This window comes from Juglans microcarpa x Juglans regia, chromosome 1S (assembly GCF_004785595.1).
Source record: "Juglans microcarpa x Juglans regia isolate MS1-56 chromosome 1S, Jm3101_v1.0, whole genome shotgun sequence".
Classification (NCBI taxonomy): domain Eukaryota; kingdom Viridiplantae; phylum Streptophyta; class Magnoliopsida; order Fagales; family Juglandaceae; genus Juglans; species Juglans microcarpa x Juglans regia.
The window spans coordinates 21858308-21872024 of NC_054595.1; the positions used below are offsets into that span (position 1 = coordinate 21858308).

Here is a 13717-nt window from a genome sequence, read left to right on the forward strand (position 1 = left end):
TAGGTTTAGAATTTAGGATGATATGTAACCTCCAGGTATTCAGTTGTAACCACTGTTTTCCTCCCGCCAAAAGTGAAGATAATCAATAAAATTGAGGTTCCATCTTAAAAAATTAAAAAAAAAAAAAAACATTGGTTGATATATCAATCATATTTTAAATAACTTTTAAGTACTTATAAAACCATAGCATTGTTCTTAAATAAATTGAAGTCTGATCTGGGCTCAATTGGTGGACTGGGCATCCGTCTCAGGGGCCCATACAAACTGTCCAGTAGGTTGACATCCACTACATCCGCGGTGCACGTTAAGGCTTTCCCGCACTGATAAAAAGAACCAGAGGCTCCAATGTAATCTGACAATCAATCGTTTATCGTTATCCATTCCGACCTCATTTCAAATTACCTCTTTGTATCCCGAAAACATCCTCGAAAGAGGTCAAAGCAATGGCGTCGGCGGTATCGGCAACATCGGGAGTGTTTTCTGGAAACACTTTTTGCTTACGTAGAACAGATTGTTGTAATTTAAGGAGATCGTTGTCAGTATCGTCTTGGAGGACCAAGGCGGTGTCGGAGCTGGGGTTCGTGACCTCGCAATTGGGTGGCCTCAAAATCTCGTACAACCACCGTGACGCTGCCCAACCCTTCTCCACCCCTTCCACACCTCAACTTCTTCAACCTATTGTTTCCCGTAAGAATTCTCTTTCTTTGTTTTCCCTGAAATCTTACATACAGCAATTAGCTATTGTTCCAACTCTCATACAAGCACATACATTTGCATACCTGAAATTTGAAAATAGAAGAACAATGTTATTTTGTTGTGAGCCCTGTGTTTAACTGTTTATGGATTCATGTTTCAGCTTATAATTTATGGGTTGAAAGTGAAAAAAATGGGGGATGTGCGAGTTTGATATTGTTATGACCAAGTTAATTTTGATTTGAGATCGGTCCCGTAATATATGTTTATAGTTTGCATTGTAGAATTTATTTATTTTTCCCTCTCAACTTATATTTCATTTTATTTTAGGTAAATGTAAGTTCTAGGAAAGATAAGGAACAAGATTATTCATTCGAAGCTGGCGATTTGTTTGCCCCCTTTTAAGTGAAAAAAATATGGGAAAGGGAAATTTGATGTTGGGCAAGAAAGACCGACGGATGTGCCAATAAAGAAGAGCGTTCTAATCCAACTTGGACTTAAAAAACAGGTTGTACAGAGCGTGAAATAAAATTTAAGTAGAATTAGTGAAAGAGGATATATGCAAGATACTAACGGGATGTTTGGTGAATGAGATGACATGAGAAATTTGTGAATAGTAGTGACATGGTTTGTGAATAGTAATAAAATTATTTGAGTTATGATGTTTTATGGGGTTTGGGAAAATTTAGAGAAAGTTGAATAAAAATATTGTTAGAATATAATTTTTTAATATTATTTTTGTTTGAAAGTTTGGGAAAGTTGTAATGATTAGATGAAAAAGTTGAAAAGTTGAAATTGAAAATTGTATGTTTGAGTGGTGTTTGGATGTTGAGATATAATAAGATGAGATAGGATGAGATGAAACCATCTCAACATCCAAACAGCCCCGAAGGCTTGTTTCGTCGGGTAATCTTTGGATGGAATGCTAGTTGAAAAATTTGCGTGTGTGTGTGTGTGTGTGTGTGTGTGTGTGTGTGTGAGTGTGTGAGAGAGAGAGAGAGAGAGAGAGAGAGAGAGAACTGCCATAGTTGTAAATGGATCCACAGAGCTGATCCCAATTTTGTCGGGATTAAGGTTGAGATGAGTTGAGTAACTTTATGTTAATGTTAATCAAGAGATTTAATATTGGAAGTGTTATCAATTGTTGCCTTTTATTTTTTGTTTCTGATGATTGTTATAACATTAATTAGTGTTTAAAATTGATAACCATTTGAGTGGCTTATGTTAGAACTAATCTCATAACATATGGCTTGTTTCTTCAGGTAGGATATGTCCCTTCACTGGGAAGAAGGCTAATAGAGCAAACAAGGTTTCGTTCTCAAATCATAAGACAAAGAAGTTGCAGTTTGTGAACCTACAGTACAAGAGGGTCTGGTGGGAAGCTGGTAAGCGCTATGTCAAACTGCGGTTATCAACCAAGGCATTGAAAACCATAGAGAAGAATGGCCTGGATGCTGTTGCTAAGAAGGCTGGAATAGATCTTCGCAAGGAGTAATATGTGGCCATTATACATTTGATCTCTTTTTGACAAAAAAGCCTTTGGCTGTGTTTATGAAGTGTGTTAAGTTCCTTCATTTTGCTTATATATATTCTTAAAAAAATGTTGCTTTTCTGTTAGATCTTCTGTTTGAATGAACAGTTTTCTTTGTTGTAAGCCTAGAAATTGCTTTGAGCTCTGGGAAGATGTTTCTAGCGTCCCGTCCCCCCCCCCCACCCCATATTTTTCCCCCTTGGTGACGAGCTCTGGAAAAGGTAAGAAACAAGGAAAGTTTTGGAGATCTAGTAATTAATTTCACAAGGAATTGTCGTATGGATGACATTATAATGGTTTTTGATGTCCTTAAAGTTGCATGTATTGGAAAGTAGTGTTTATTTGTGTCCCAGGAGAACATAATGCATATGGTCATTCATCCACTTTTGGGGGAACATAATTCAGCCTTTAAGCAGAAGACGCAGATAGTGATAGATTAGCAATAGCATTGCCTTTTGGATGGATGGACAGGTACATACATCTTACTCTGAATGGAAGAGCTGGATTCAATCATCGAAATTACTTGCAGCAATAATACCAACTGAAAAGGTGTTGTATTTCATATTCCCCAGAAATTGAGTGCCTAAAGATGGCCTTCGAATGGGGTGTTATCTCATCCCATATTTTTATGCATTTGTATTTCATATTTTGAGCCAATTGTTTTAGCTCGATTTCTGAAACATATTGCAGATTTTTTTTTTTTTTTTGTTTGAAATTGAGAAAATTCGATGAAGCTTGGTTTTTTAAAGAAAGAATGAATCAGCTTTTATTAAGTGGTGTAAAGATCGTGTGACCTGATCAAGGATGCACTCTTACATTATTCCTAACCAGCATTTGTGATTATCTTGGTGTGAAAGCTGCTATGTACAAGTTTTATAAGGTATGTGATTAAAATAAAATGAAAGTCCCTTTTCTAGGAACCTCATGGCCCTAAATAATAGGAGTTGTATTGGTTTTTTTGTGCATTAAAGAGTTGTTAGTGAAAAGCCAAAACAATGGATCTACTTCATTCTATGCCACTATTTTAGGGTCTAAAGCGTAAAATTTTATAATTTTAGGGTCTAAAGCGTAAAAGAGATAGACACATATAAATATTCTTATAACTTTTCATAATTGTCAGAACAAAATTTTCAAATTATATTCTGTGTTCAATAAATAAATATTGCTAATCTCTCTCTCTCTCTCTCTCTCTCTAGACTCACGAAAAATTAGATTTTAAAAATTCGGTATCTCCAAAATCTATATATTAGTCATCCGCTAATAGAAGCATATATTAGTCAATATGCAGTGATTATTCAAAAAGAAATATATCTTTATGTAATTTCCTTTTTCTTTTTTTTTATGACAAGAAAGATTTGAGGATACAAAAGTATTCTATCAGATGACTCTGATATTATGTATTGTATTTCTAAATGTATATCTTATACACTATATATATTATATATATCATTAAATTTAGATGCTGTGATTGGCATTGCAATGGCAAACAAAAATATATTATAAAAATGAAAATGTGCGAGATGTGCTATTTTTCAATTTATATTTTACATTTTAAGTAGAAATAACTTACAACAGGCTGAGTAGGCATGCATACTTGTCTTCACTGGCAAGAGATGCAACTAACATAACTATAAACTCTTCAACAAAGTAAGAAATCCATGACACTAATGATTATTACATTCATTACTTATTAATAATAGATCCGCACAATCTGATGCTTAATTAGTGGCGTCCAATCCCACCACCGCCTCCTCCACCAAAGCCGCCTCCACCGCCAAATCCACCACCTCCACCTGCTCCTCCACCAAATCCACCACCTCCACCATATCCACCTCCAAACCCACCTCCTGAACCTCCCCCTATTCCTCCACCTTTGCCAAATCCCCCTCCAATCCCACCACCAGATCCACCTCCAATGCCACCACCTTTTCCAAAGCCGCCACCACCTCCAATGCCACCACCTTTTCCAAAGCCACCACCACCACCAAGGCCTCCCCACCACCTTTACCAATGCCGCCACCGACACCACCACCCTTACCTATTCCACCCCCAATGCCACCACCCTTGCCTATTCCACCACCAACTCCCCCACCTTTCCCAAACCCTCCACCGTGACCACCACCAACTCCACCACCAAAGCCACCACCCTTGCCTATTCCACCCCCAATACCACCACCCTTACCAATGCCACCACCAGCTCCTCCGCCAACTCCCCCACCTTTTCCATACCCGCCACCATGACCTCCACCAATTCCGCCACCAGCACCTCCACCTTTTCCAAACCCTCCACCATGACCTCCACCTTTTCCAAACCCTCCACCATGACCTCCACCAATTCCGCCACCAACACCTCCTCCATGTCCACCACCCTTGCCAATGCCTCCACCTTTACCAAATCCACCACCAGCACCGCCACCAATACCCCCACCTTTTCCAAAACCATGACCACCACCAATGCCACCACCCTTACCTATTCCACCACCAACTCCCCCACCTTTTCCAAACCCTCCACCGCGACCACCACCAACTCCACCTCCAAAGCCACCACCCTTGCCTATTCCACCACCAATACCACCACCCTTGCCAATGCCACCACCAACTCCTCCGCCGACTCCCCCACCTTTTCCAAACCCTCCGCCATGACCTCCCCAACTCCACCTCCAAAGCCACCACCCTTGCCTATTCCACCCCCAATGCCACCACCTTTACCAAAGCCACCACCAGCACCACCTCCACCTCCAGCTCCACCACCAAACCCACCACCAACTCCTCCCCCATACCCACCTCCAAATCCACCACCACCACCTCCACCTCCACCTCCACCTCCATCCCCAATGTTTAGAAACTTTTCTTTCTCATTCTTACCCACACTCACTACATCCCTAGCAATCACACTCACTGTAAGAACATGAAGACAGAGTAAGCATAACAGAGCCACTGATCTCCTAGTGCCACGACCCATCTCAAATGTATTTAGGAGTAGTTTGAACTCCCTAGCTCTTGATGATAGCTTTACTGGCACGAGGATTTTTATACTAGATGGAACCCATTGCCTTTGCATTTAATGGGTCTCAACCACTAACCGATCGCCACATAAATGCACGAATTCACCCCCTACAATTACCACCACGCTTTTGGTGCATTTGTCTTTTACAGCTAAACCACTTCTTCCCACTGCCATTCACATAAAGAAAACCCTAACGACATGCAAATCTATAGGCGCGCGCAACTCTCACATGCATCCACTTGCTGCCCACATGACTAGGGCTTCCATCTTTAGGCTCTTCCTACTACCTCTCTAGCTAGTGCGTACGTGCATGAACTCTCAAGTCTAATCAAAAGTATACTGAAACTTGGATCTGGTTTTCTCCTTTGGTTGAAGATCAGGTATGGTTTACATCACCATTTTCCATTCTAGCTAGGTGGTTATTTACCACATGCAAATGCATAAGAAAAAGATAGTTACTAGAACTACCTTATTCATACGCAGCCGACATTTTCGTCTGAGAATCTTTGCATCTCTATATTGGTTAAAAATTATCTTAGAATTATGCTCATGATCATATATATATGTGTGTGTGTGTGTGTGGGTGGGTGGGTGTGTGCGTGCGCGCGCGCGTGTGTACTGTTGCGTAATCTTGAGCGCTGTGACTCTCAAGCTGGCACAGACGGGGAGACGGTACGGTACGTGCTACTGCACCAAATTAGAAGTGCACAGAAAATGGTTAGCTAGATTACATGTCACACGGGAAATGATATGGACAGTCGGATGAGCCTGCATGCATGTACGACGTAGTCCTCGAGCATGATGGACCCAAAGTTTGCTAGCTAAATCTAGACCAGATTATTAAAGTCATCATCTTGTCATGAGGATCACGCACCATGCATGCATCATGATAAACACAGTAGTCAGTAGCAGCTAGAATTAATAGTCCAGGCCAGGATATTATATAATTAATACTTGTATCAAGCCCTACATTGCTCTAAATGATCGTGATTAGTTGAATAACTTAAACTAAAAATTGCATGCATGATATACATAGAAGCTTGTTATTGATGCATTTATACAGCAGATCACAAAAATATGTCAAATTAATGCCTGAAATTAGTATATAATAGATCGAGTTCATTTTTAGATCAGGCACTAATTACAGGAAATAAAACATGTATCTCCGTACGATCGACTCAAATTAGAATATGATCACTACTTTCCTTAATATTTAACTAAACTTGTTGTCGAGCTATATATAATTTGTAGTCCGATAGCTTTTTTTCTCTGGCAAACAAATGCCAACTACACCAAAAATAATATATTTTTTGTAACGAAAACTAGTTTTTTTGGACGAAAAAAATATTTTGTCCAAAAAACATTTCTATTGTAGTGTGCTACATATCAAGGAATATATATATATATATATATATATATATATATAATATAGAAAAATCATACATATATATCATCCGGACATTTATAAGCAATTTGATCTCTTGCGTAACCTGCATGGGCCATCCGACGTGGCCAATTAGGACAGGAATATTAAAATACAATAAAATTGATATATATCTATATATATATATATGGGTTCATGCATGAAATTTTCAAGAGAAATTATATATGGTGATTGATTCCATGTGCTCGGTAGATGGAGATATTAATGCACGTTGAAAAACTGGGATAGCTAGCTTTGTTCAAGTGTATTAAATTCTCATCAAATAGGCAATGGGCTCTTGTCATGCAGATCTCGAAGAAGATAGTAATTAGGGCTGATTTGGTTACTAAAAATCAAATTATCTCATCTTATATCATCATTATAATTTTTTTAAACTCTCACATAAAATATAATAAATAGTTCATCTTTTTCAAATCTCAAAATAAAAATAATATTATAATAATATTTTATTTAATTTTTAATAAAACATTTTATTGCATCTCATCTGAACTGCGTAAATAAACGAGACCTAAGAGAGCACATGAGCAGATCTCTCCACTTATATTAATTGTTGCCACCGAATTAATGGTATGACTGCGTGATCGCTGATAAGGTTTTAATTAAATCTTACCAATAATTTGATAAGGTGGGCCGGTCTATAATTAAGTCAAGGTTGAGTCTCGATCTATACATGTTTACACCAAAACGATCGATTTCAATCATCAAATTAATGCGTGTAATTTCTCATTTTATCTAATCATAGTACTACTATTACGTACACAAACAATGTTTCGTATATAGCAACATTTTGATCATATATACTCATGATCATGATCTATGGCGGCCTCATCATGTATACAAGTTACGATACATGAACCTATTATTAGCATGTAAAATGTTAAGATATATACAGATCAGCCGACGTTATTGCTGGTGCTCTTGGTTCTCGATCGATCGCGTACGTGCAACCTCATTTGACAGCGCAGGCAGTACATATCTAGCCTGATGATCTTTGTTCTAGTACTACTCCATCTTTGGCATGTTGACGCGCTCTCGGGATTTTAGTCCGCCCCTCGATGACACCATTGCGATGACCAATCCTACATTGCATCCACGCATGCATCATGTGTAGACATTTGGGGATGAACGAGCTAGCTAGGTTACATTTAGTCCTTCATTTTCCGTCAACTCCACCAAATCTCGATAGTTTATTAATGCGAGAAACCACAATCAAGCTAGTCATGGCACGAGTTGTTTGCCTTGGACCTTAACTCATCTTGAAAACCCTTTATGTTGTGCAAAACACCCACACATCAACGATAGCAAATAAATTAAAGCAACAATCAAGCAATCACACGACACACACAATTTACGTAGTTCGGCAACATATCTACATCCACAAAGTTGCAAAAGTTTTATTAATTCAAAGCAAATTACAATCACTCAATCTGAACTCACATTCACTAAGACTTTTTCTCTCACACAATATACACTCACACTTTGCCTCTTTTGTTCTCACTGAAAACTGCTGAAATCGTACACAATAAAGTCAAAATATGACATATAAATAGAAACGGTACTGGAAATTATAATTTGGCAAAAACTAGATCCTTCGCTCGAGCAGTGTGTCAAGCGCGCCTCGAATGAACATCCAATCAACATTGGCTCGAGCGGTATATCGAGTGCAGCTCGAGCGAACACTAGGATTTTTATCTCGCCCGAGCTCGATGTTGCGCGAGACTTGAGTGAACTCACCGGTTGAGTTTCGCTCGAACTCTAGGTCGAGTGACAGTTGAACAAATTCTCTATTTCTCGATTTCATGCTCACTGTCTAGTCTTCAAATGCAACCCAACACTTAATTCATGAAAACGTTTATTTGTAATCAGTTATATGTTACAAAAATAATAATTTCTTATCAAAATGAATATATTCTTATCGTAAATAACTTGTCACAAATATTATTTTTTTTGTAATCTCAAACATTTTTGAATGTATGTAACGGGAACTACATAATTCCTCCCACTGTAACCATTGTGTTTTATTAACATATAAATAATATCATTTCCCTAGCTTATATATATAAAGGAAAAAACAAGGACGTGCATTATTCAAAGACTGAAAAAATTAAGTAGACTCACGAAAGAACCGTCGGTAAAGCGATTCAGTCGGTTCGAGTACACCATGGCCATGTGAAGACTGGACCAACATATAATATGGACAGTACTATTCATTTAAGACCCCCACCCAACCACCCAATTATACCAAACAACCACCCAAAAAAATTAAAATAAATAAATTCCTTCATCCAGCTTGACCCGAACTCCGAAAAGATCAATATCATGTTCAGCTTTTTTTATTTTTCGAGTTATCATAATTAATTAGCACCATTCTGGTTCACACGAGCTTGGCTCTGTGCATGCATGCTGCATGGGGCTAGCCAGCTATATATTATATATATGATTACACAAAATATTATATATTAAAAAAAAATATTTTAATCACAAAATAATTACATAAAAATAAATATATAAATTAACGTAATTTGATATGATAAGTCAGATTGTAAAATTATTTTTATAATAAAATAAATCTAATAAATTTCATAAAATTATATTAATTTATAAATTTATTTTATATAATTTCTTTATATCGTAACAATTCCCTATGTTAAAACACGGTCGTATCTTATATGCGTACATATATCTATATATATATATATATATAATTGATTAAATAAATGTGAAACTTGAATGAAAGTACTACACCATTAGCTAGCTAGGCTGCCTAATTATATCATTGGAGGTCCATATCGTTAAGGACCTGACCCTTGTTTTCTGCACAACTTCATAGGTTAATAATTGATCCCAGAAATAAAGAACGAACAAAAAAAAAAAAAAAAACTTGTCAGCCTGTACTATCATGTGAGCCTAATTTACAGCATTTTTTTTTATGGCAGAATCATTAGATTAATGTAGCTTATATGATTTTATTACCCAAAAAATTAATTTGTGACCATGAAATCATGCATGTCCATATAGGACCAAATTACTCTTTGAAATACATATTCTTTAGTTTGTATAGCTATATATGAATATATAACAACATCAATTGATCTCACGCAAATTATTAGAGTCATAGCCTGGTTTTGATTTTAACTAATCGCGCAATAATCCTTATATCTATTTTAAGATTTTCAAGAAGTTGTGGCTCATGCATGGGGTGGGGGATATTGTAGTTATATGTCTAGCCGATCAGCTTTTAAGGTTTCGTTTGGATGCTTAATTCCTCTCAACTTATCTCAACTTATCATTACAATTTTATCAAATTCTAACACAAAATATAATAAAAAATTTAACTTTTTCAAATCTCAAAATAATAATAATATTAAAAAATAATATTCTAACAATATTTTATCATCTCAACTCAACTCATTTCAACATCCAAACACAACCTAACACTTTAAAATGAAGATGCTAAAGATCGAGTACTGTGTGCATAGGAATTTCGGTTCTAAAATAGACATTAAATTGCCAACCCTTCTTAACTGCTTTATATTGATCATATGAATAACTTTTAGGCAAAGTTTGGGTGAAAATATGGTAGAGTTAATCATAAAAGTTGTAAAAATTCTGTATTGTTGATGCAGTTTTTTCGAATGGCTCATGATTGTGACTTGGGCGTTGATAAGGTGTTCGGATGCTCATCTATGAAGTAAATAATAAATAAAGTATTTAAATATAAATAGAGATAAAAACATAAAAATTTATGTGATTTGACATAAAAGCCTACATACATAAGTCATTTGAGGTTGAATGCACTATGTTTGGTAATTTTATAATCTCTTGTGCATGGCTTCCCAATAGAGAAAGTAGGATTGAGGAGAGGTTGAAGAAGATGCTGCATCTATAGAAATATGGAAATAGAGGATATGAAGAGAGTATAGAGACGTGTAGATCTATAGAGATCTCCTCTTTTTATAAAAGTATATATTATTCCTTCTTTAGACTTAAGAGTAATGTCGGAGTCTGTCTTACTTTAGATCATTATATCATTTTTATATCTCATTAAACTTCATTTGAATTTATCTCTTCAAGAATAAAGGAGCTTCCAATGGACTGGATTCTAATTCATTTTATATACAACTTGTGTCATAGCATGATATATATATATATATAAATATTTATATATATATATATATATATTATATCATGATAAACATTTGATTGGTTGAGAGTCCGACACAGATGTTAAAAAATAATATATATACTTTAAAAAAAAGTATATGGTTACTATTTTTTTTTTTTTTTTTTTGTCCTTAATTATATTGGCTGATATTTCACATTTTAAATGTATTTAACTTTCCAAATGAAAAGTCACGTACAATACAACATAATAATTAATAGGTAGAATGAGAAAATTAAGCTTGAAGAATAGCATTAAAAAGAAAAAACTAAAGAACATTACAAAATCTACAACCTGGCATGATTGGTCATGTCCAAGTGGTTTGATCGTACCTCTGGTGCCTTAAAAAAAAAAAAAAAAAAAAAAGACGATACCTATTTCTTAGACACATCAATCTGACTAATGGACCGACTTCGTACTCTGTTTGAATTTTGGTAATCACTTAGCCCAATACTTGTAAGGCCTAACAGTGTAAAAAAGTCATCCATTTTTAGGTGCCCTTATAGTATGCTGAACTGAAATAAATAAAGAAAAATTTTATTTGAAAGTCGGTGCATAAAATAGACCATCTATTTTATTAATATTCCAAGACTGAACTTTTTCAAAAAATTTGAAATTAAAATCTCTTACAAATTAAATTTTATTATGTCGATAAAATAGAGGATGTGTTTTATACTTTCGAGTAGAATAAGGTTGCGTTTGGTGTTGAAGTGAATTAAGTTGAGGTGAAAAAATATTATTAGAATATTATTTTTTAATATTATTATTATTTTAAAATTTGAAAAATTGAATTGTTTATTATATTTTATATTAAAATTTAAAAAAGTTATAATGATGAATTGAGATACGTTAAGAGGTGTTTAGTAACCAAGCGTACTCTAACTCAACTCATAAACAAATGAAGTGAGTCATTCAATATGTAAGATTCACTTATTTTTATATCTCTTATTGAAATCTCTAACTTCGAATAATAACTTTGAGCAATTTTGACCTAATTCATTGAATATCCCAAACAAATTGACAAGAATTGATACATATTTGATAATCTGAGAGGTTTGCACATGTTTGAATTTTAAAAGGAGCATATCTCGTAAAAAAAACATTTAAAATTAGAATAGTTTGATAAAATGGTCGCTTTTTTTTTTTTTTTTTTTTCATTTCCTACCTACCTACCTAACTATAGTGTCAATGGGTCCCCTTCTACGCAAGAATCGACTATAGGGTCCACTCCAGAAATGTATATGCATTTCGCTCGATCCTGTTCTGGATGTGGACGGCCTGCCTAACCATGATTTACAATTTCAGGAGATTATAAGCAGTTTGATGTATTAAATTATGTAATTTTTTTTTATTATAAAAAAAGTAAAATAATTTTTTTTTAGAGAATAATAGTGTATTTTATCTTATAAAAATTATTTTTATTTTTAATTCGTATTGTTTTATTAAATGAATATCTTATATTTAATATTGATTCACAATTTGGTGCATAAAATGGATAGTAAGAAGACTGTTTCAATATTATATGCATTTTCCAGCCTGTACGTGAGAAAGACCAGCTTGAAGGGGACACATGATCACCCTTACGCGTAACAAATCCCATAGACTCAATACGCATTTCAAGCTGTCTAATAATATTAATCAGCAACAAATAAATAAAAATAAATCTATAAATTTACATATCTTCACGTAACCAAATATGTTAATACATAATATAGTTCGTTATTTATTAATTTTAAATGGACTTTGCAGCCATTCAAGAAAAATCATGACTACTCCATCACTGCCTATATATGTGTCATTCCATCATGGCATCATCCAAAAGACTTCCTTCGTATGCCACCGAATTCAATGCTGACATCTTTTATCATGAAGGAACTGGCAAGAAAATCAATGCATATGGATTTTTTTTTTTTTTTTTTTGTTCCACGGACGGAGCATCACAGCATCCTTAAACACCTAGGAATGAATCTCCCCCGGATATGACCGATTGGAAACTACATATATCGAATAATTCAACTATTAAAAAAAATTTATTAAGTATAAAGAAGAGATTTCCGACCTACCTACCTACGAGTTTTCTGTTAAAATTATTTCATATGCATTGTAAAAAGAATTAGTGGTCAGTTTATAAATATGATGAGAGAAAATCTCATCTTTTGAACTAACGTTTAGAATTGAGAAAGATCTATAACCATTCAATACTAGTATATTTTAAACTCAACAGTCCGCAAGAGAAACTAATTAATTATCGTTGCTCTATAAAAATGTCTCAGATCGATTGTAGAATAGATTAGTACCGATCACTTTATAGATCTGAGAGAAATGCTCTTGAGCTAACTTCAAGAACACCGAACATTCTTCTTCCAAAAAAAAAAAAAAAAAAAAACAACACCGAACATTCTCCTAATTCGACAGTCTTCTTCGTTTTAGGATGTGTGCTCTGACATGTCCCATTAAAGTATGGAGGAGGTAGGAAGGTAGCTGACCATGACCTGAGTCATGTCGTAAATGTCAGATATTTGCCTTTTGACCGATGAGTACGGTGCAGCTTTTTATGGGCTATGACAAAATGTGATCTTTGCAAGATGGGTCCACCTCTACCTAGAGATAACATACATAACAGATAAAACCTTAAAACCAGTCGAACTGTTAATACTCAAATAACAGCTTTTTATTAATGTATTGCCACGTAGTTGTTCCATTTTACTTCTTATGCGTCTGATTATAGTGGAAACAAATTTTGTTCACATCCATTGTCATCCCCTTGCCCTCTCCTTCTTCCACCAAAGCCCACATCCCAACCCAGAACCAATCCAAACCAATGACCTCACGGTGCGAAGGAGCTTGACCCCGAGTCGCGACGGAGCTCGACCTCACGGT

General features: G+C 35.3%; 2 protein-coding genes across 2 annotated transcripts; one reads left to right on the forward strand and one right to left on the reverse strand.

Annotated features, from left to right (window-relative positions):
* Window positions 1-257: 257 nt before the first annotated feature.
* LOC121247059 (50S ribosomal protein L28, chloroplastic) lies at window positions 258-2347 on the forward strand. The gene is made up of 2 exons (XM_041145388.1): window positions 258-687; window positions 1956-2347. Exons 1-2 carry the CDS (start codon window positions 444-446, stop codon window positions 2186-2188), a joined length of 477 nt encoding a protein of 158 aa, XP_041001322.1. The 5' UTR covers window positions 258-443; the 3' UTR covers window positions 2189-2347.
* A 1372-nt stretch (window positions 2348-3719) lies between these two features.
* On the reverse strand, window positions 3720-5186 carry LOC121247417 (glycine-rich cell wall structural protein-like). Its single transcript, XM_041145772.1, has 3 exons — window positions 4845-5186; window positions 4617-4803; window positions 3720-4149 (listed from the first exon to the last, which is right to left on the reverse strand). Exons 1-3 carry the CDS (start codon window positions 5184-5186, stop codon window positions 3947-3949), a joined length of 732 nt encoding a protein of 243 aa, XP_041001706.1. The 3' UTR covers window positions 3720-3946.
* Window positions 5187-13717: the final 8531 nt, after the last annotated feature.

Excerpts from the sequence above, each read along its gene's own strand:
- LOC121247059 (XM_041145388.1), top strand. The coding sequence starts at position 444 with ATGGCGTCGGCGGTATCGGCAACATCGGGAGTGTTTTCTGGAAACACT. Across the intron at positions 688-1,955 it reads TCTTCAACCTATTGTTTCCC|GTAGGATATGTCCCTTCACT; the intron begins GTAAGAATTCTC and ends TTGTTTCTTCAG.
- LOC121247417 (XM_041145772.1), bottom strand. The coding sequence starts at position 5,186 with ATGGGTCGTGGCACTAGGAGATCAGTGGCTCTGTTATGCTTACTCTGT. Across the intron at positions 4,804-4,844 it reads TGGCGGAGGGTTTGGAAAAG|GGTGGTGGTATTGGTGGTGG; the intron begins GTGGGGGAGTCG and ends GGCATTGGCAAG. Across the intron at positions 4,150-4,616 it reads CGGTGCTGGTGGTGGATTTG|GTGGTGGCATTGGAGGTGGA; the intron begins GTAAAGGTGGAG and ends GCTTTGGAAAAG.